The following is a 24,537-nucleotide window of genomic DNA, read 5'->3' as shown; positions in this document are numbered from 1 at the left end:
CAAAGCGCCTGATTGACGTAGCTCATAGAAGTCAGCCTCGCAGGGCACAAAACAGAAAAAAGAAAGATTGTGAATTTATCTGGAAGGGCAAATGGAGATTACCTAGCACAATGTAAACATTTCTTCATTTTCTTAAAAAAATTTATTTGGAGGAAATTTTAAAAAATAAACAGAAGTACAGGAAATAAAACATAAACCTGTATTACCAGCACACAGAATATAAACAACTATTAACATTTTTCCCCAATCCCAGCCTCTGGCAACCACTAATTTGATTATTGTTGCTGTAGTTTTGAACTCCCACCAGGAATATATGAGAGTTCTAGTTGCTCCACATCTTTGTTAGCACTTGGTATTATCATTAAAAAGAAATTTAGGCATTTAATAGGTGTATAGTTGTATCTCATTGTGATTTTAATTTGCATTTCCCTAATGGCATCTAATGTTGAGCATCTTTTCGTGTGTTTATTTGCCATCTGTATCATTTCTTTGGTGACATGTCTATTCAAATCTTTTTGCCCATTTTTATGCTGAATTGTATATTTTCTTATTATTGAGTTTTGAGGGTTCACTTGTACTTCACAAAAAAGTTACTGACCATCCTTCTTTGAACAAAGTTCAAAGCATGGGCAGGGGCAAGACATATGAGATATCTACCTCAAGCATTATAACTTTGTAAGCAACAGATGGAGCTTTAGCTATGGAGAAACCTTCAGAGGCCTGAGAGGTCAATAACACCTAAGCAATTTGTTTCCAGAGTGAGACCGTTAGGACAGAATTAAAAACAAAGAATTCTTGAAGGAGAGTATCTTATTCTCTTCGGGCTACTGAAACAAAATGCTATAGCCTGGGTGGCTTAAATAACTAACATTTATTCTCATAGTTCTGAAGGTTGGAAGACTGAGATCAGGGTGCCTGTATGGTTGGGATCTTAATAAGGGACCTCTTCCTGGTTTACAGATGGCTGTCTTCTCCTAGTGTACTCACATGGCAGAGAGAAAGAGAGAGAATCTCCTGTCTCCTGTCTCTTCTTATAAGGGCACTAATCTCATGACTTACTCCCAAAGGCCCCCTCTCCAATTCCTGTCACACTGAGGACTAGGGTTACAACATATGAGTTTTGGTGGTGGGGGGGTGGGTGGGGGGCACTGAAACATTCAACCCATAGCAGGTGGCCTTACGTTATCTTTTAGATGGCTTCTAGCCAGGCCCTAAAACAACTGTCACGATGGAAGTAAGACGAATAAGTCTCTCCTGGAAAAACATGTTATCCACCCTTTTCCTTTTCTCTCCAAATACATACCACTTTCCCACCTCCATCTAAAATATTCTAATTTACGTTTTATTGAAATTTGTACCAAGGCTTTTGTTAATGAACCATTTTCTATTATTAAGGGGCTTTAAAAAGGATGTGATGTACAAAGTACCATAGCATAGGTCAAATTATTTTTTGACTACGTACCAAACCAGGAAAATTGTATATTTTTAAACAGAAGAAAAAAGAAGAGGAGGAGAAGAGAGGATGAGTTAAGAGGAGAAAATAAACATTTCAAAATCTTATTTTAGTGGTACTTAAAGGATCTCTGTTACTTTCAGAAACTTTTGAGACAGTTTAGGTCTTATTTATTTATTTATTTATTTATTTATTTATTTATTTTGTAGCCTGAAGCAACTTTCCTGTCAACGACCTATCTAACCTCTGTCACTAGAAAGCTATGTGCTGGCAAACTGGCCTCTACAGTTCAAGGTTGGAGAACCCCAGCCAATGCCCCGAGGGTGGGACAGAACCTAGGCGCCAAGCAGTACCCTCAGGCTGCAATTTGCTGGACACACAGAGTCCTGTTCTGCAACCTCCCCCTACGTTGTGGGTGAGTGGAACCCATTAACATTTAAAAATATTTGCAGAAATCAGAGGGGAAAAAGGTATTTCTGGAGGGCCAGTACTCCGTGCACTTTCATGCGTGCCAAAGTTTGCTGGCATGGCTCAGGCTTTGATAGAGAACATCTGGGCGACTGCTGCTGCAGCATGTAGATGGGGCGGAGGGCAGGGAACAAAGGGGGCCTGTGAGAGAATGTTCGAGTGGGGGAAATGCTCCCCACGAAGGAGGCCTTACTTAATGTCTATTCCATGCTCAGCTGGGGGAGGGGAATGAGGAGAGGAATGGAAGGTTTTGCCCTCATGTGGCCTCGATAATGAACACTGGAGACTGAGTGGCAGCATAGAACTGGCTGGTTGGGCTACAGAGACCCTTATTTCCACCACTGGACAGATATGCATCTTAGGGTGAAGATGCAGCCCACAGCAGTCACCACTACCAGTGGCATCCTAATGCTGCTGCTTCTCCTAGAGCCTCTTTGTTGGAAGCCAAGGGAACAGAAGACGGATTGGGGAGGATGGAGGATTCTATTTTCAGTGGACACAGATTTGTCATTGTTTCCCCTATTGCCAGTTCCATTCATATAAACAAGATTGCATATTTTCAATAGGTATATTTCAAACACAAAAGTGCTTTTATTAACTGAAGGTTAAAGTCAGACTGTTGGAAGTTTATCATTTATGAGTAGCATTTTGTATCGGATTCTTATTTATGTATGTCTTACCTTACTCAGTATCCATGTATATGTAAGAAAAATCCATCTTTAGACATTTATCAAATCATACCAATGCTGATGTATGATGGGAACCACTGTAGTTCTTTATAAGAATGAATAAACTAGTACCCCCTTTACTCAGACAATGATTGTGCTATAAGCTAGCCTATGTGTTCTCATAAACATGATGTATATATTTCATTTATAATATCTTTCCTTACCTCTTCCCTTTCCTCCCAGCTCATTGCTTACCTTCTGACTCAGCTCTGAAAAACTAGCTCCACATTTTTAATGCTGCCAAGAGCTCCCTTCTCTGTAGATTCATCTAAGACAACAGATATTAACACTAGGATTGTAATGGCAGTGGAGTCAGTACCAACTGACCCAAGTATTCCTAGCCTTTGGAATCTTTAGACTCACTTAATTCATTCAACAAATACTTATTAAGTGCCTACTGTGTCATGAACTTCAGGGATATGAAATTCTGCAAGATAGTCTCTGCTTTTCAGTACCAGGAGCCCCAGATACTATACTTAATGTTTCAAATAGTGGATTCTGGGTTGCTTGAAAATCAGTAGGCAGCCTTTTTGTCATTAAATTTCCTTTATTGCTCTGATGCATTTTATTTTATAGTGACTCTGACTACTTCAGATTGTTCAGAATATTTTAAAACATGTTATTAAGATTGCTCATTCTGCTGTTCAAAAACTGTTAGTAAAATGATAAGGTTACCTTATGGCTTTGAATTTTAGGTGCTTTGGTATCCATGATACATATGTGTATATATAGTCATGCACCACGCCATGATGTTTCAGTCAACTACAGACCGCATGTATGATAGTGCTCTCATGAGATTATAATACCATATATTTACAGTCCTTTTTCTATGTTTAGATATATTTAGATATACAAATAATTACCATTGTGTTACAGTTGCCTACAGTGTTCAATACAGTCACATGTTGTACAGGTTTATAGCCTAAAAGCAATAGGCTATACCATATAGCCTAGGTGTGTAGTAGGCTATACCACTGTTTAAGTCCACTCTGTGATGTTCACAAAACAACAAAGCCATCTGACATATTTCTCAGAATGTATCCCCATTGTTAAGCAACTCCTGATTGTGTGTGTGTATATATACGTGTGTGTGTGTGTATGTGTTCCAAAATCAATTTTATAATTAATATTGGTCCTAAGTTCAGAATTTATTTCAACTGTTTATGTTAAGAATTACATTTTGCTAGATCATATGGTAGTTTTATTTTTACTTTTTAATTTTACTTTCTCATAATGGCTATACTAAGTTAAATTCCTGCCAACTGTGTGTAACAGTTCTCCTTTCTCTGCATCCTCACCAGTGTTTGTTCTTTTTGTCTTTTTGATAATAGCCATTCTAACTGGGATAAGTTGGTATTTCCCAATGGTTTTGATATGCATTTCTCTGATGATTAGTGATGCTGAACATTTTTTCATATACCTGTTGGTCATTTGTATGTCTTCTGATCCAATAATCCCACCATTGGGTATATATCCAAAGGAAAATAAATCTGAATGTTTAAAAAAGATCTGCTTTCCCACATTTATTGCAGCACTATTCACAATAGCCAAAATATGAGATGAACTTATGTGTCCATCAGTAGATAAATGGATAAAGAAAATGTGGCATATGTACAATGGAATCCCATTTAGCCATAAAAATGAACAAAATTATGCCATTTGCAGCAACATGAATGAGCTTGGAGGACATTATGTTAAGTGAAATAAGCCAGGCATGGAAAGATAAATACTGTACATTCTTACGTATATGTAGAGGCTAAAAAAGTTGATAAGAAGTATGGAGTAGAATAGTCATTACTTAGAGGTGGAGAAGGGTTAGGGGGTGGGGAGATAGAAAGAGGTTGGTTAACATACAAAAACTAGATAGGAGCAATATAGTTCACAACACTATAGGGTGACATAACAACAATTTATTCTATACTTCCAAATAGTAAGAGAGAAGATTTTGGATGTTCCCAACACAAATGATACATGTTTGAGATGATGGATATGCTAATTACCTCAATTTGGTCATTATACATTGTATACATATGTTGAAATATCACACTGTACCCCGTAAATGTATACAATTATCTGTCAAAATAATAATAATTTTTTAAAAGAAAAAAATTACATTTTCCCACTAGTACTTTCACATTCCTAATTATTATTTTTTAATATATTAAGACATTTCTTTACTTTCAAATTGTTCAAAGGCTTTCCCTTTTCCTTTCCCTCCTTTCCACAAGCAGTAAACCAGATCTATCTGAATGACAAATTTATGGTCAGTTACTCCAAGAAAAGCAGTTTTTCAAAGTAAAATAATTGAATATTTCTTAAGATCTATCAATTTGTATATTTTTATATACAAAGAGAATAAAATATCTAGGAATACAACTTACAAGGGATGTTAAGGACCCCTTCAAGGAGAATTACAAACCACTGCTCAATGAAATAAGAGAGGACACAAACAAATGGAAAAACATTCCATGCTCATGGATAGGAAGAATCAACATCATGAAAATGGCCATACTGCCCAAAGTAATTTATTGATTCAATGCTGTTCCCATCAAGCTACCATTGACTTTCTTCACAGAATTGGAAAAAAAATACTTAAAATTTCATGTGGAACCAAAAAAGAGCCTGCATAGCCAAAGCACCTAAAATTCAAAGCCATAAGGTAACCTTATCATTTTACTAACAGTTTTTGAACAGCAGAATGAGCAATCTTAATAACATGTTTTAAAATATTCTGAACAATCTGAAGTAGTCAGAGTCACTATAAAATTGATAGATCTATACAGTTTGTAATTATAACAAACTATCAGCCTCCTTATTTCAGAAGTAATAGACATCTGGTACTATATAGAAATAGAGTCTACAACTCAAACACCAAAATAATGATCTTGACCAATTTTTAGGCTGATAAAAGCGATGATTCCTTTTCTGCAGAAAAAAAATACACATTAAAGCCAACTTTTGCCTTCATCCTCAAACAACTATGTATGTGTTAGTCTGTCAGACCACAGTGCAATCAAATGAAAACTCAGGATTGAGAAACTCACTCAAAACCACACAACTACATGGAAACTGAACAACCTGCTCCTGAATGACTACTGGGCAAATAACGAAATGACGGCAGAAATAAAGATATTCTTTGAAACCAATGAGAACAAAGACACAATGTACCAGAATCTCTGGGACATATTTAAAGCAGTGTGTAGAGGGAAATTTATAGCACTAAATGCCCACAGAGAAAGCAGGAAAGATCTAAAATTGACACCCTAACATCAAAATTAAAAGAACTAGAGAAGCAAGAGCAAACACATTCAAAAGCCAGCAGAAGACAAGAAATAACTAAGATCAGAGCAGAACTGAAAGGGATAGAGACACAAAACACCCTTCAAAAAATCAATGAATCCAGGAGCTGGTATTTTGAAAAGATCAACAAAATAGATAGACCACCTGCCAGACTAATAAAGAAGAAAAGAGAGAAGAATAAAATAGACGCAATAAAAAATGATAAAGGGGATATCACTACTGATCCCACAGATATACAAACTACCATCAGAGAATACTATAAACACTTCTACACAAATAAACTAGAAAATCTAGAAGAAATGGATAAATTCCTGGAAACATACATCCTCCCAAGACTAAACCAGGAAGAAGTCAAATCCTTGAATAGACCAATAACAAGTTTGGAAATTGAGGCAGTAATTAATAGTCTACCAACAAAAAAACGCCCAGGACCAGATGGATTCGCGTTGAATTCTACGAGAGGTACAAAGAGGAGCTTGTACCATTCCTTCTGAAACTATTCCAAACAATAGAAAAAGTGGGATACCTCCCTAACTCATTTTATGAGGCCAACATCATCCTGATACCAAAACCTGGCAGAGACACAACAAAAAAAGAAAATTTCAGGCCAACCTCCCAGATGAACATTGATGCAAAAATCCCCAATAAAATACTGGCAAACTGAATCCAGCAGCACATCAAAAAGCTTATCCACCACGATCAAGTTGGCTTCATCCCTGGGATGCAAGGCTGGTTCAACATATGCAAATCAATAAACATAATCCATCACATAAACAGAACCAATGACAAAAACCCCATAGTTATCTCAATAGATGCAGAAAAGGCCTTTGACAAAATTCAACAGGCTTCATGCTAAAAACTCTCAATAAACAAGTTATTGATGGAATGTATCTCAAAATAATAAGAGCTATTTATGATAAACCCACAGCCAATATCATACTGAATGGGCAGAAACTGGAAGCATTCCCTTTGAAAACTGGCAGAAGACAGGGATGCCCTCTCTCACCACTCCTATTCAACATAGTATTAGAAGTTCTGGCCAGGGCAATCAGGAAAGAGAAAGAAATAAAGGGTATTCAAATAGGAAAAGAGGAAGTCAAATTGTCTCTGTTTGCAGGTGACATGATTGTATATTTAGAAAACCCCATTGTCTCAGCCCCAAATCTCCTTAAGCTGATAAGCAACTTCAGCAAAGTCTCAGGATACAAAATCAATATGCAAAATTCACAAGCATTCCTATACACCAATAACAGACTAACAGCCAAATCATGAGTGAACTCCCATTCACAATTGCTACAAAGAGAATAAAATATCTAGGAATACAACTTACAAGGGATGTTAAGGACCTCTTCAAGGAGAATTACAAACCACTGCTCAATGAAATAAGAGAGGACACAAACAAATGGAAAAACATTCCATGCTCATGGATAGGAAGAATCAACATCATGAAAATGGCCATACTGCCCAAAGTAATTTATTGATTCAATGCTGTTCCCATCAAGCTACCATTGACTTTCTTCACAGAATTGGAAAAAAAATACTTAAAATTTCATGTGGAACCAAAAAAGAGCCTGCATAGCCAAGACAATCCTAAGCAAAAAGAACAAAGCTGGAGGCATCACACTACCTGACTTCAAACTATACTACAGCGCTACAGTAACAAAAACAGCATGGTATTAAAACCAAAGCAGATATACAGACCAATGAAACAGAACAGAGGCCTCGGAAATAATGCCACACATCTTCAATCATCTGATCTTTGAAAAACCTGACAAAAACAAGAAATAGGGAAAGGATTCTCTATTTAATAAATGGTGTTGGGAAAGCTGGCTAGCCATATGCAGAAAGGTGAAACTGGATCCCTTCCTCACACTGTATACAAAAATGAGCTCAAGATGGATTAAAGACTTAAATGTAAGACCTAAAACCATAAAAACCATAGAAGAAAACCTAGGCAATACCATTCAGGACATAGGCATGGGCAAAGACTTCATGACTAAAACACCAAAAGCAATGACAACAAAAGCCAAAATTGACAAATGGAATCTAATTAAACTAAAGAGCTTCTGCACAGCAAAAGAAACTATCATCAGAGTGAACAGCCAACCTACAGAATGGGAGAAATTTTTGCAATCTACCCATCTGACAAAGGGCTAATATCCAGAATTTACAAACAACTTAAACAAATTTAGAAGAAAAAAACAACCCCGTCAAAAAGTGTGCAAAGGTGCTTGTAATCCCAGCACTTTGGGAGGCCGAGGCGGGTGGATCACGAGGTCAGGAGATTGAGACCATGGAGAAACCACGTCTCTACTAAAAATACAAAAAAATTAGCCGGGCGTGGTGGCGGGCACCTGTAGTCCCAACTACTCGGACAGGCTGAGGCAGAAGAATGGCGTGAACCCGGGAGGCGGAGCTTGCAGTGAGCCGAGATTGCGCCACTGCACTCCAGCCTGGGCGACAGAGCGAGACTCCGTCTCAAAAAAAAAAAAAAAAAAAGTGTGCAAAGGATATGAACAGACACTTCTCAAAAGAAAACATTTATGTGGCCAAAACACATATGAATAAAAGCTTGTCATCACTGGTCATTAGAGAAATGCAAATCAAAACCACAATGAGATACCACCTCATGCCAGTTAGAATGGCGATCATTAAAAAGTTAGAAACAACAGGTGCTGGAGAGGATGTGGAGAAATAGGAATGCTTTTACACTGTTGGTGGGAGTGTAAATTAATTCAACCATTGTGGAAGACAGTGTGACGATTCCTCAAGGATCTAGAACTAGAAATACCATTTGACCTAGCCATCCCTTTACTGGGTATATACCCAAAGGATTATAAATCATTCTGCTGTAAAGACACATGCACATGTATTATATCCAAAGGATTATAAATCATTCTGCTATAAAGACACATGCACATGTATGTTTATTGCAGCACTGTTCACAATAGGAAAGACTTGGAACCAACCCAAATGACCATCAATGATACACTGGATAAAGAAAATGTGACACGTATACACCATGGAATACTATGCAGCCATAAAAAAGGATGAGCTCATGTCCTTTGCAGGGACATGGATGAAGCTGGAAACCATCATTCTCTGCAAGCTAACACAAGAACAGAAAACCAAACACTGCATGTTTCTCACTCATAAGTGGGAGCTGAACAATGAGAACACATGGACACAATGAGGGGAACATCACACATCGGGACTTGTCAGGGGGTGGCAGGCTAGGGGAGAGATAGCATTAGGAGAAATACCTAATGTATATGACAGGTTGATGGGAGCAGCAAACCACCATGATATGTGTATACCTATGTAACAAACCTGCACATTCTGCACTTATATCCCAGAAATTAAAGTATTTAAAAAAACCATTAAAAAAAAAGAAACTGTATCCTGGGTGACAAGCTCAATTTCTTTTTGAGGTTAAGTTACATTTTTATGAGATGCCTGTCTTTTGGACAAAGACCACTCCTAATATGTCTAAATATCAGTATTTTGAGTATTGTAGATACTTAAATGTTAAATAGAACTTGCATTCCTGAAATCAAAGCATCATTCAAAATGAGAAAATGGGATATTAGTCTTTTATGCCAATAGGTACAGAAATTGATGTCAAAATCCTGAAAATAGTCTCACCATTTTCTAGCCTATATTGATTGAGAGCAAACCAATATGTAGAATGTTTGTTTCACCCACCTCAAAAAGTGTTGGGTCCCTTTTATGTTATGTAAAGACTTAAATGCCAGATATAATTCATTAGATTCAAAAGAAAATCTAGAAATTATCATTAAATTCAAGAGTGATTCTCCGAATTCACTCTCCTGAAGCAAATAATTAAGTCTGGACTAAAGCCTTAGAAGATTCTACTCCTATTATGTTTTCTTCACCAAGCTAACCATATGAGTCCTTTCAAATTATTTCTCCATTTAAGAGTAGTTCTAGTGGTATGGATCCATATTATAATTTCTTCCTTAATCTGTATCCAATCTCTAATGACATCTAATATTTGATGTTTTTTTTTCCTTCCTTCATTTATTAGAAAAGCACATGGGAACCTGTCCTGGCCTGCAAGGCAATTGAAATGACAAAAACATCCAGTGGTCAGTCTTACAAATGCAATGACTTATTTAAATAGCCAACAGTTACACAATTGATTTTTAAAGAGGTCTTCTGAGTTTGATGTAGGGACCTGGTGCCAATGAAGCATCTCAAGAGTTAAGTACACCTCATGCAGTTGTTGTCTAGTCATGAGCTGTTCACGGGATAAAACATCTGCATACAGAAAAGGAGTTTAGAGTTGCCGAGCTGGACGTGAGGGGAAGACTATCCTAGCTGCTACAGATGATCCAAAAGCTGTTTTCCATGACTGATTTTATAGTCTCATTTCAGCCTATCTCTGGATGAGCTCAGCTGTCTCATTCAATACTTTATCTGCAGAGCAGCCTTGTTCTGCAGTTTCAGCCAGTCAGTCCTAGCTTTGGCACATATACATTGAGGCTTTATCAATGGCAGTAAACACTGTCTTTTTATATCCCTCGTGCAAGGTGATGGAACATGTTTACTGAGCTGGGCTGCATAAGCATTTCTGCTACACAACTCTACAAACAACCTCCACTGCTGTTTGAGATTCCGAGCTGTTTATTTAACCACCTACTTGGCCTCGAGGTCACCCTTATTTTAACTATTTTATCAACCAGGACCCAAGAATAGCAAAACCCCAAATTTTTGTCACAACCCACTCAACAATAACCCAGAGCCTAACATCGATGCAATTCAGTTGTTTCATTTGAATCATTCTGCATTCCCATTATATTAATAATATAGGCCGGGCACGGTGGCTTACACCTGTAATCCCAGCACTTTGGGAGGCCAAGGTGGGCGGATCACAAGGTCAGGAGATCGAGACTATCCTGGCCAACATGGTGAAACCCCATCTCTACTAAAAATACAAAAATAAGCTGGACGTGATGGTGCGTGCCTGTAGTCCCAGATACTCAGGAGGCTGAGGCAGGAGAATCACTTGAACCCAGGAGGCAGAGGTTGCAGTGAGCCAAGATCACGCCACTGCACTCCAGCCTGGTGACAGAGTGAGACTCTGTCTCAAAAAATAAAATAAAATAAAAAATAATAATAGTATAAACACCGCAGTGAGTGGTTCTATTGATGTAAGCTCGAGTATCAGCTGATAATTTTGACAATTTGAATTTGCACTTATAACCATGATCTATCTAAAAATTTTCCGGAGTCATTCAGAAATTTCGTAGCAGATGAGATATCAAGACTTGCCATTATATAGTTGTTGAGATCTATACAAATGATCTTGGACTAGTCATTTTGCCCAAGGAAAGGTGACTTTTTCTTTTGTGTAAAGTATTATTTTAATTTAAAAATCTAACATTCATGAAGAAACACATCCAAGAAATGAGATTGAAAACAACCTGAGCAGATGTCACAATGATGCAAAGAAATAAAAATCTAATAGAAGGTGCTGAAGTCATGTACTTCATAACACAAGGCAACCATACTTTTAATATAATAAAAAAACCTCTGCTTTTATAGTAAAATTGGGCATATCAATACAAGTCTCATTTAAGTGAAAGATCATTTTAAAAATAGTAATATGTATTAAGTTTACATAAAATTGACAATCATCAGGGCAATATTTATTTTTCCTTTTAAAATGAATGTAGGATTAGCAGTTCTGTAAAGCAGTGAATCCCCTTTCAGGGATCTCATTCATCCAAACTAAAGCTATTGCTCCTAAGAGAACCAATAACAACAAAGGTCTAATACAGTTACTGCAATAAAGTCTTTCGTGGAACCACTCAAGCTAGTATTCCAATGTTTACAATCTGATTTTGGGGGGCTCCATTGACCACAGGAGATTAAAGACTACAATTCATCTCCTTCCTGCAACATGCCTCATGGGGAGAATATGTTGTCCCTAGTGATGTTTAAATAGTTCTCCAGCTGATATGTTTCTATAGGTGTTTTTCAATCTTTTTATAACCTCTGCCCTTTTTGGAAAAAGAAAAATCTCCTATTTCTCTGGAAATTATTTTATGCTCTGCCTGCAAAAAGAGAAAACCAAAAAGAGATAAGGAGTGATCATTGCTCTATTTGTTTTCTGGGTTCCTTTACCAGTCGAGAAAATTAACTGAGCCTTTTTCTTTCTGTACCTTTGGGAAAATCCTTTATCATTTTTTTGTTTCTAAATATTAAAAAAATAGAATGTTGAACATGTTTTATTCAAACTATATACATTCCCTTCTTAGGTTCTATTGCCTCCTTCTAGACATGCAGCTTGTCCTGAAAAATGGAAATAGCAGTTTCTCAAATGTTTAGAAAAACTAAATTTTGGGAGGCCAGGATATGTTTTTAGCCCTTTCAGGGATAAAAATATGGATTTGGCTTATGTATATGTGAAAATTATAACCTAGTTTCTTATCTATTGAACAAATAGTATTCATATAAGATGGGCAACAACTGACTTCAGAAGACAATGAAAAGACTATTGTATCATTTTCCACTTATCCAGCCAAGTACATATGAAGGAATTCCTAAGGGGTATATTGAAACTATTAGTTAGAAATATTCTGAAGGCTATTGTACTTTCACCTTTACTGCCAAAAGACAGACTTTGGGCAGAAACAACTGGTTTGAGATGATTTGCACAGCAACTATATAAATGGAAAGTCCTGGTATCTCATTTGCTACCAAATTTTTGAATGCTTCAGGAAAGTTTATTAATGGAAGATCATGATTACAAGTAACAATTCATATATTAAAAATTATCAGCTGATACTTGAGCTTACATCAGTGGAATCACTTGATTGTTTATGTTGTGCATTTTTCTTTTTGTCTTCTTTAGCTGATAAACTTCTTCATTGTCAGATAATAATACAGTTTGATATTCTTTACCCATATTGTTCTTAAAATCATCCACAGTTATTACTTAAATCTGTTTTTTAAATTCTAGTCCTAACTCCATTTACATGGTTACTAATAATCAATCATTTTACTTAGAGAAACAGAAGATTTAAATGGAGTTTCTGGACTTGTCATGCCCTCTCACTTATAATGATAGCACACTACTTCTCTGTGCTTAGTACATATAATCTTTTGTAAAACCTTTTGGTCACATCTCCAATCCCCTGGATTAGACGTTTTCTCAACTCTTGCTGTGTGCCAGGCACTGGGTTAAGCATTCACATTCACCTGCCACTTAATTCCCACAGTAGCCCACTGAGGTAGTCAATGTTATCTCCACGTCCCACGTGCAGAAACAGGTTCAGAAAGGTTGAGTGACTTGTCCAGGTCACTCAATTAGTGAGTGATGGAGCCAGAATTCAAACTCAGATCCATCTGACTAGAAAGCCTCTGGTCTGCAATGTGACTCCATATAGCCTTCAGCAATAATATCAGACCCTTTATCTTACAGGATCCTGAGGATCCTCACTGAACTACTTCTAGAGCCAATCAATTTACTTCACCTATCTGGTCTGACTTTTGATAAAGAAATAGTTCACACCCCCTTGAACAATACACATGTTGATGCTCTCATTCATCTCGTTTCCTCTTATCACCCTGATGTAGAGACTATTGCTAAGCAAATCCCTGTTATAGTTTGCTCAGGCCAAACTATGTGGGATGTCTTCTTTGATCCTGTAGAAGCAGTTTCTCTCCTCCTGGAATGTCTGTGAGTAAAATAAGAATAAGATTTCCCTAAACTTAAATATTCAGGGAACTGCTAATAGACATTAAAATATTGCTATCTGTTTTGAGTAAACAAAGTTTACCCATGACCATAATTAACACATCAAAATTCTTGGGTGAGAACAACCTAGAGAAAGCATTGCTGTCACAAGATATGGGGATGATGACCATGTCTCTGGGAGCATTTTTCCACCTTTGAGAATTGAAAAATGTCAGTTGACAGAAACGTAAGACCCCAAGAAAGTTTTGATCATGGCAGGGGAGGCTGTGTATATTAAAATGCACTATCAGGAATTTCTTCAGTGAGGGAAACCAAATTTGAAGATCATCTGGTTTCTCTCAGGTATCTTATTTCCTTTGCACTAGTACCATTTTATCTGGTAGAATTTGGTTCTGGAAGTTTCTAATGATGAAATTAACTAATGTTGCTATGCTCCAGAGCTGAGCGGTAAAATCAAGTTTGTTAATTTGGACCAATTTCTTTCCTGAGAGTACTGGCGGCAAGTTGGTTGAATTTCACAAAATATTAATATATTGAGATTCAGCCAATTTCACAATGAAGGAAGGTATCATTCTTATGTGCCGAATGATAAATGTTCTCTGAGAAGATGCAACAGAATAGACATTAGCATAAGACATTTGATGTCTTGGTTTACAGGAAAGACATTTTAAAAGATACAGAGACAAATAGAAACAAAAAACCCAACATTTTATGAATTTAAAATAACTTGTATGTTCTCCCACTTAAAACTAGGTAGCAAATGAAATAATGTCAGTTTGTATCAACAGAGTAGAGTCTATTTTTAGAAAGTTCAAATACTTAGCTTAAACTGAATTATTATTTGAGATATTTAATGAATGAGTTGGTTCATAAAGACTGATAGTATTTTTAAGTAGATGTCTATTATACTGAATCATTACCCGATTGAATGGTCCTATATTTTTAAATTTATTTGGTTTGCTAATATAGGAAAGATTAGTTTCAGTAGAAGTCTCCTCTACTGAAATAGAGAAATAAGGAAAAGAAGTTGCATAATAATTAAAAATTATTTGTTGGGTTCCAAAGTCTGGAAATGTAATAAAATTTTTTTTCCCACCCAGCTCTGTATCACTGAATTCTTACTAGATGTGATCACCGGATCTAAGACTACGTTGCAGATGGGTATTGCTTTTCCCCAAAGAGTACATTTATTGTTTTGAGAATTCAATATAGCCTTCTTGGAAGTCGTTCTGCTGGATGGTTTCCCTGTTGTACACAATTGGGTTATTTTGAGTTCATAAAAATTGAAGATAGTTCAGTTCATTTCACTGATATTTATGTAATGTCTGTGCTAGAACCTGGGAAAGATACAAAGTTAATACCCATCCTTAAACTTCAAGAAGATACCATCTGGTAAAAATATTTTATTTTTGAATAGTACTATTTGTCTTTTATAATGAATGCTACATGCCACATCTTCATTTTACTCTAACCATGAAACAGAGCAGATGAGAAAACTGGGCATAGAGAGATTATAGAGTCTTTTTAATGTATCATAGCTCGTTGGTTTAGGAACCAGGGCTAGATCCAGTCTTCTAACTTCTAAACCAGAGAACACAAGAAGTCGGAAAGATGAGCTCTAGTTCTGGGTGTCCTGTTACTAGCTGTGCAACCTTGAATTAATCATTACCTGTGGTGCCTCAGTTTCCCCAGCTATATTATAAGGGGTTGGCATAGATTATTTCTAATATTCATTATGGTTCTAATGTTCCAAGACTGTTTTCCCTAAGAGAGGAAGTGTGACAACCTGAAAGAGAGACCATGCTGTTAAGGCATAGTCTTCTCAACTTTCTCATCCTGGGCTAATCCCCTTCTGTGTCTTTCTGCGAATCCAGAAATAATGATTTTTTTCTAAAAGCGTCTGCTTTATCCTCTTTCCTGACATCACTTAATTATGTAGGTCAGTGCTTTTGGCATCTTCTTTAACACTTCACTGCTATGGTTCCCATTTTTAGGGTCTCTTTTTCAAAACTATATTTGGCCCCTTTGAACATGTTAGGGTTCTATGTATTAGCAGACTCTTTGGACTCTCCTCAGTAGCAGCAACACTTGCTCTCTAAGGACTCATTGTAAAGATTTAATGCCACTTCCACATCATCTTCCATGACCTCATTAAGACTATCCAGTTGTACAAACCATGGAGTGTTGGGAATTTGAGGCCTATCAAGTTCAAGACTAAGGAAATCATGTTCCTTCTCAAATTAGACTTCTTTCCACACACTGTTCATATCACTTCCCACCATCATTTTTCAATATTTTTCTTAACCTAGTGGCAGGGGATTGCACCAAAATCCCTGACACATTCCACCCTCAGCCTCAGTATCCTTGATGAGCTATAAAAGTGGGTGTTACGTCCAGTGCATCCTGGATACACATTTACTTTCTGCTTTATCAGCTGCTGTATCATTTTGTGTTGCATGGAAGAAACTTAAAATTTAATATTTTCTTCCAAGGACATGTAGTATTTGAATACCATATTCAAAACTATATTCAAATTTGAATACTATAATACAGCAAATTTGATTTATTTTTAGCTTGTTTGTATTGTATGGTTATCTGTGTGATGAACAAGCTGGAGTTTTAATTTTAAATTTTCTGTTGAGTTTCTGCTAAGGAAGAGAGTAAGTTGGTCCATGACTGCCTTAAAGCCAGACACAGTTTTTTCACATGCAATAAATGTAAAGGAAGGTATCTGTTTCCATGAGAGACTGATTCCATCTGCATTAAGAGCAAATTGTTGAAGACATTCACCAATTTCCATCATGAACTTAAGAAGTCCAGGAAATTTCTCTACTGTTGCCTAGTCTGTATTTACTCCCTATTCTAAAAGTTTGGTGCAGGCTAATCACTGCAGCATTTAAGGCAGCTAAATTGACCATGTCTGGCATTTAAAATTCCTTTAGCTACACTCTTATATTTACATAAACTGAGTACCTTATTTATTAATGGTCAGAGACAGTGAGTGTAGTAGAAAAGGCATTGAGGCAATTTATTTAGTCACGGCAATGGGACATATATGGTGGTGGTAGTTGCTCTCTCTCTCTTTCTGTATGTGTGTGTGTGCGCATGTAGGGGAGGGGGTGGAGTTGAAGGGGTACTCACATACCAAGCAAGCAAAATCTGATAAAAATCCCACTGAAATTATTGCATATCAACTTAGGTGTGCCCCCAGCCTAACTGGGACATATTATGCCGCAATGAGAAAATCTGGCAGCATTAAGTTCTTGGACTCCTTCCTCTGAGAAACTCTTTTGGTTGAGTCTGGTTGATTCTACCTGACAATCACCTTCACAGCTCAGGTCAGGAGGCACCTCTTTGGTACAACCGTTCATGACATTTCCAAACTCCAGGAAGAACTAACAGCTTGCATCTCTGTGCTTAGTGCGTTTTACATACCAGTAATAAATACTATAACGGATGTTTCCAAATCTGTCTCTCCAGCTAGACTGTGTCTCATTTGAAGGTAGCAATTCTGTTTTATATTTTTTAATAGAGGCAGTGTAGCCGGTTAGGAAAAACCTGATCTTCAAAGCCAGACCTGATTTCAAATTAATTTCACTACTGTGTGTTGTGTTGCCTTGAATAAAGTACTTAAAGCTTAGCCTCAGTTACCTCATATGTGAAATGTGTCTAGTAATGCCTTTTTTTTTTTTCTTTTTGAAACAGAGTCTTGCTCTGTCACCCAGGCTATAGTGCAGTGGTACAATCGTGGCTCACTGTAACCTCTGCCTCCCGGGTTCAAGTGATTCTCCTGCCTCAGCCTCCCAAGTAGCTTGGATTACAAGCGTGTGCCACCATATCCAGCTATTTTTGTATTTTTAGTAAAGATGGGGTTTCACTGTGTTGGGCAGTCTGGTCTCGAACTCCTGACCTCAGGTTATCCACCCGCCTCGGCCTCCCGAAGTACTAGAATTACAAGTCTGAGCCACTGCGCCTGGCCAGTAATGCCTAATTCTATAGAGCTTTTTGAATAAGTACAAAAAGGTCCTCACATATTTCATTTCCTTGTATCTTAACTAAACACTAGCGTCTACCAGAAACATAGAAACATTCAATATTCTAATGTTCTTGGACCTAGACTGTCCTGGTAACCTAAAGTCTGTTCTCCCTCTTCCAAAAGAAGTTACCGCCTTCTCAGTAAGGATGGCCTGACAGGGGCCTTGGTGATAGCCAGACTTTATCACTGAGTATTTTCAGAGAGACCACAGAGAGTCAACTGTTCAGGAAACTATAAGAAAAGATGCCATCTCTATGTAGAAAGTTAATTCGGATGATCTCATTCATTCAACAGATAGTTTTGGAGTACTTACTGTATGCATGTCAACTGTGCCAGATGCTATGAAGATTACAAACTAGTGAATAACAAAGATTTTAAAGTTAAATTAATACAAAATTACAACTAAATAAAGTATTATGAAGGAAAGAAGAGCTGAGATCCTGAGTTCTTTTCCAAATCTAACCTATATGATTCAATGTCTACATTTTCATGAAAGTAGAAAATCGACGCACAAATTGCAAATGGAAATTCCGAAGTCCTTTCTAAATGTGTTCAACTCTACTTATTTAATCTTTTGTTCTATTCTTCCTGATAGCCCATCTAGTCAAAGTCTTCCTCTGGTGGCATAATCAGCATCCCTGTGTCTATGCAGATGTTGTTTCTTTTACCTGGAACTTACTCCATTCCACAACTTAAAATGTTGTTCATCACCCAGAGCCTACTTCCCCCACTTGTAAAATGAGCTGGTGAGACTAAATGGTCTTTAAAATTTCTTAGTTCTAGAATATTTTGGTTCATTTAACCTTGCCAGTGAAGGAAGAGGGAAGATTGTGTTCTCTTCATTTTTGCTTCTAAATTGCATTTTCTGTGCTTGGTCATCATGATGTATTGTTTTTAGCTTTTCCTCATATCAGAACTCCAAACAAAAGAAGCTGGAATGTAGGGCATGCATTACATGAAAAGTGAAATGTTTTGAAAGGGCTTTGAAGTGTTGAATAGGAATATTGTATTAAGAACATTCCACTAAATGGAAGAAACCTGGAAACTGGACAAGCTGTGGATGTGCAGATGGTATTACTAACCATCAGTCAAATAGAGAACACAGGCTATGTGTATAGATCGATATGTCATGTGTCTCTATACATTGGGAGGTACCAAGAAGTTGTCAGCAGTTGTTATTTCTGTATGTATTGCCTCCAAGGAGAATAATCAAATTGCCTGTGTTATACAGCCTAGAAATTTCAGTTTAGTCTGTACCAATATGAATGAAATCTATTTAAGATGTCTTGCATGAGAAAGGAGGCTTTTATAAATGCAAACAAACATAAATGGGTTTGTTTGTGGATGGGTCAGTGAGGGGAGGTGGGAGCAGAGAGGAAGATCCCCTAGCTTAATAGTTCTTTAAAAAATCTTCTTTATTCTAATATTAGACAGTCTATGAACTATAATTATCCAGTGTGCTCCATATCACCCCATGACATTTTACGATTAGAATGTGGGTGAATTGCTCTGCCTTAGCCAACACTAATATTAAAGAACAGCAGAGAGTCCTTTAGGTAAGCCTGAGCATGAATCAGTCAGCTATTGGAGTATTTCAGAGGGGTGTTATTTCTCAGAGATAAGGGAACAAAGAGGTCTTAATATCCGGCTCAGCCAAGGCAGGAAATTGCCTACTTCCTGAGCCAGTGTGGTAGAGGCTGTGGGATGGGAGCCAGATATTGGAGGGAGGAGGCAAGTAAGTGCTGGAGACCTCAGGATTTTATTGTAGGGCACATGGACTTTGTATGAGAATGTCAAAAACTCATTTTGTCTTTAGCACAGGAAGATGCTTGGCAAAGAGTTAATGACACTAAAGAATTCTTACAAATGTTATGGATGGGTGTTAATTTTCACAGATAGGCATTCATTGTCAGATGTTTATGCCTTCCATTCCTGAAACTCCTCCTGTCTGTGGTATGTGCCAATTTTTTAATTTTAAAGACTATCAATTATCCTGTTAATCTTAAATTCTATTATAAAAGTGTAAAGTACCGGGTTGACCTTACATCCTAGTCCAAATTACATACGTATGTTTTTATAGACCCCTATCCAACCCCATTGACACTAACAAACTAGTTTGCAAAGCTCTTAACCTCTCCTGCTTTCTTTCCCTCATTTGTCAATCGAGAGTGTCAAACTAGATGATCTCAAAGGTTCGGATTCTAAAGAAATGTGGCAGAAATTCCATCAACTACAAGGCTGTATAGTCAGAAAAGGATTCAGAATCCTAGATACTTGAGTTTAAACCTCTGTACCTCCTATTATCAGATGTGTGACATTGTGAACATTTTCTAATCTTCTCAAACTGGTAACAACATTTGTTAGGAATAATACCTGAATTAAAAAGTTGTCTAGAATTAAATGTCATAGGACATTAAAGTGTCTGGCAGACATGTATTTAGTAGTTGTTCCTTTCCCCTTCCTTCTCTTCCTTTAGTGTTATTGGAATTAATGGATTTTACTAGTTTTTATTAGAAAAAGAACCTAGATTCAGATAGTTGTATTGAAAGAACAGAAGAGAAAGGCTAATTTACAGGATCCAAAGATGGGTTGAATTTTAGCAAGCAAAAATCAAGATCAAAGTCTATCTATGTAGGGAATAATGTAATCAAAAGTATAATAGCATTAACAAAAAGGTGTATATGGGGAATACACCATGGTGTCTGTTGATATTGAAATGTAGTGGCTGGAGATAAAATATGTATTTTATCTATCTTTTTATCAATTAATTTTTACTCAAATGTTTGTATATTATACACAATGTTCTACAGCATTTTCTCTTTTAAAAACATTTTGGTGATCATCTCACATCTATATATGAAAATCTTTTTTATTTCTTACTTACTATTCATAATATACCATTATATGTATACATTATAATTTCTATAAGCAATATTCTATTGATGGATATTTAGAAGACTACTATATTTTGCTTTTATAAACAAAGTTGCAATAAATAATCTTGTATACATTTCATTTTTTATATGCATGAGTAAATCTGTAGAGTATATTCTAAATGTGGAATTGCTGGTTAAAGGGTATGTGCACTTATAATTTTGATAGGCATGGTCAGAATGCCCTGCAAACAGATTTTATTGGTTTAAATGTTCACAATCTATGTATAAAAGTGTTTCCTTCAAATCTGAATTTATTTTAATATATTTAAGAGCTGTTTATATTTTCTTTCCTATGATCAGTTTGTTCACATTCTCTGCTCATTAATTTACTGAATGGTTGGGCTTTTTCTTATTGATAAATAGGAGTTCTTTATGTATTAGGGAAATTATATATTTCTTACGCAAATATTTTCTCACCATTTTTTCTTGATTTCAATTTTATTGTGATTGTTGCCATGTAGAATGTTTTCTTTAAATTTTTTGTATCAAGTTTATCAATTTTTCAGTGACCTCTGGATTTTGTTTCTATTTAAATTTTCTCACTTGAAAGAATAAAATGTTTTTCATGGCTTTTTTTCTACTACTTTTATGTTTGTATTTCTTATATTTAAATATTTGATCAATTTCAAATTTATTCTGGTAAATAATATAAATCTAAATTTATTTTTTTCAGGTAGTTACCCAGATTTCCCATAATGTTAGTACATAATCCATATTTTCAATGTTACATTGAAATGTTCCTGTATTTTTACTATGTAACTATATGTATTTGAATCTATTTCTGGAATTTCTTTTCTCTCTCATAAGCTTCTCTGTCTATTCATGTACAAGTATCAATTTTTAAAAAAAATCTGTTAAATTTTTAATATATTTATAATATGTATTAAAATGTGATAGAAATAGCTTCCTTTTCTTGATTTAGTTTTTCAGAAATTTTCTGGCAATTTTTACTTGCTTATTTTTCTGATGATCATTAGAGATTAGCTTAGTCTTATCAACCCTCTCAAACAAATATATCAAATTTATAAATTAACAAGTGAAATTGACACTTTCATATTTTGAGGTTATTTCTTTGCAAATACATGGTATTCCTTCCCAGTTGTTTAAATGTGTATGTGTTCATGTGTGTTTATGCTATGTGTATATGTGAATATATGTGTATATTTTGTGACTCTTAGGAGCATTTAAAAATTTTCTTCACTTCTTCTTATTTATTTCTGGTTAAGTGTCTTCCTAAGTTTTTGTTGTTTTCAGATTTGATCTAATAAGAAGAAAACAACTTCATGCCTAGGAATTATATATAAAACAGGTGTCTTAGAAGAGTTGAAATGAATAGTTTGTAATAAAGGAAGGAAACAAATCTAGTTTAAACAGGTAGAAAGATACTTAACCAGACCCACACAAGACAAACACAAAAATTACATTTGATACTTATGAAAAGGGGTAATACTAAAATACCCCTGGTCACCCACTAGATTGGCAAAGATCATAAAGTTTAATAGCATACCGTGCTGATGAGGATAAGTGACAGGCATTCTTATACGTAATTAGTAGGTGGGTACGTTGTTAAACCTCATTGGAGGGCAATCTGGTGATAGCTACTGCAGGAGACCAGAATATGCCACCTAAAAAAATGTTTCTTAAGAATTAGATGGTATCTCACTCTGTTCCCCAGGCTAAACTGCAGTGGCATGGCAGTTCACTGCGGCCTTGAACTCCTGGGCTCAAGGGATCCTTCCACCTCAGCCTCCCAAGTAGCAGGGACTATAGGCATAAACGACCACACCTAGCTTTTTAAAGAAATCTTACACATAGGAGGAGCTCTGTAAACAGAGTAGAAGTTTATCTGTACGCTTTTGTTAGGGAAATTGACATCTATAAAGGAAATGCCCGTTGGTAAAAGCATCTCCTCTCTGTACCAGGAAGAGAAAGATGAAATCACTAGAAACCTTCATCAGTAGAGAAGGCACTAACTTAAATCTGCCCAGTAACCTTACCCTTGTTTTACCAAGTTTTTTTCTGTGCATCTCTCCATAATAGGCATTCCCCCATATCCTTCTTTCTTTGTTTCAGTTGAAGATGATGCCTGAACTTAAAGCTACTTTGTAGGAAAATTATTCATTCCCTGGGTGGCTCCCATTTATACATGAGGTATACATGTTAATAAACTTCTGTTTATTTTTCTCTTGTAAATCTGTCTTTTATTAAGGGGTCTGTTTCAACTAAGAACCTTAGAGGGGTGAAGAAAAAAATTATTTTTCTTCCCTACAACTCTTTGAGTTTAAATGGCCTAATGTTCAGAGGCTTAAATCAAGTCTCAAGTCCTCCTTCCCTGTCTTACACTTGTTTAATAAAAAGAAAGCTACTGTTGCATTAAGGGCCAAATACTTTAGGCTATTATTTTTATTAATGTTTTAAAAATTTCTTCTCATGCAGTCACCCTGCAGTAAGCTATTGAGTTGCTGTCAAATAAGCAACAGTAGGAAAAAACTGTAAAGAAAATTGAAATGAGAATAGTCTGTGTTGGTGTTGCTGCTTTTGAACTTTATTTTCTAAAATGTAACCTGTAGCAAAATGGGAATACTGGGCTTTTACCATTACATTCTCTTTGCTGATTAAATGCAAGAATGATTGGATACTGCATAAAAATGTACTTACGTTTATGTAAGCTGTTTATGTTTACATTTAGAAAATCCTGGAAGAAGGCTTTTTAGGAAAGGTAGAGGATGCAAATAGTGGGTTAAGAGTAGCTTTAGGTACCTAGGAATATTAACACAAAATTCCATTAAAAAATAAATGTTGGTAGGGGTAAAGGGTGAGCTGCTTTTAATATTTTGAATTAATACAAAGGATACATTATTATTGATGACAAATAACAATTACAAAACTTTTTTTCAACTTTTATCTTAGGTTCGGGGGTACACGTACTGGTTTGTTATATGGGTAAATTGAGTGTTGTGGGGGTTTAGTATAAGGTTATTTAGTCACTCAGATAATAAGCATAGTACCTGATAAGTAGTTTTTGGATCCTCACCCACCTCCCACCCTCCACACTCAGGTAGGTTCCAGTGTCTATTGTTCCTTTCTTTATGTCCATGTCTACTCAATGTTTACCTCCCACTTACAAGTGATAACATGCAGTATTTGGTTTTCTGTTCCTGCATTAATTTGCTTATGATAATGGCCTCTAGCTCCATCCATGTTGCTGCAAAGGACATGATCTCTTTCTTTTTTTATGGTTGTATAGTATTTGATAGTGTATATGTACCACATTTTCTTTATCCAGTTCTCTGTTGATGGGCATCTAGGTTGATTCCATGTCTTTGCTATTGTGAACAGTGCAGTGTTGAACGCATATGTGCATGTGTCTTTATGGTAGAATGATTTATATTCCTTTGGGCATATATCCAGTAATGGGATGGCTGGGTCAAATGGTTGTTCTGTTTTTAGTTCTTTGAGAAATCTCCAGACTGCTTTCCACAGTGGCTGAGCTAATTTACATTCCCACCAACAGTGTATAAATTTTCCCTTTTCTCTGCAACTTCGCTTGCATCTATTATTTGTTGTCTTTTTAATAATAGCCATTATTGTGACTGGTATGAGATGGCATCTCATTTGTTTTTGATATTCATTTCTCTACTGATTAGTGATGTTGAACATTTTTTCATATACTTGTTGGACATGTGTATGTCTTCTTTTTTTGTTGTTTGTTGGTTTCTTTGAGATGGAGTTTCACTGTTGTTGCCCAGGCTGGAGTGCAATGACGCAATCTCAGCTCACTGCAACCTCTGCCTCCTGGGTTCAAGTGATTCTCCTGTCTCAGCCTCCTGAGTAGCTGGGATTACAGGTGCCTGCCACCATGCCCAGCTAATTTTTTCTATTTTTATTAG

The 24,537-nt window shown here is 36.3% G+C and overlaps 1 protein-coding gene across 9 annotated transcripts in view; it reads left to right on the top strand.

Moving 5' to 3' along the window:
* LOC134734525 (uncharacterized) overlaps positions 1-24,537 on the top strand; it is a 122,321-nt gene that overhangs the window by 19,791 nt on the left and 77,993 nt on the right. For 5 of the 9 annotated variants that reach the window (XM_063627265.1, XM_063627261.1, XM_063627263.1 and 2 more), the window contains one exon: positions 1,663-1,868. In XM_063627265.1, coding sequence (XP_063483335.1) covers positions 1,716-1,868 — 153 coding nt within the window. In that variant the 5' untranslated portion in view covers positions 1,663-1,715. Of the gene's footprint in view, positions 1-1,662; positions 2,736-24,537 lie in introns of those variants that run through there. The other 4 variants (XR_010117618.1, XR_010117619.1, XR_010117620.1 and 1 more) reach the window with 1 other exon arrangement.

This window comes from Symphalangus syndactylus, chromosome 12, assembly GCF_028878055.3.
Source record: "Symphalangus syndactylus isolate Jambi chromosome 12, NHGRI_mSymSyn1-v2.1_pri, whole genome shotgun sequence".
Classification (NCBI taxonomy): domain Eukaryota; kingdom Metazoa; phylum Chordata; class Mammalia; order Primates; family Hylobatidae; genus Symphalangus; species Symphalangus syndactylus.
The sequence above is the reverse complement of the archived record's forward strand: the minus strand, read 5'-3'. Positions and strand labels throughout refer to the sequence as shown.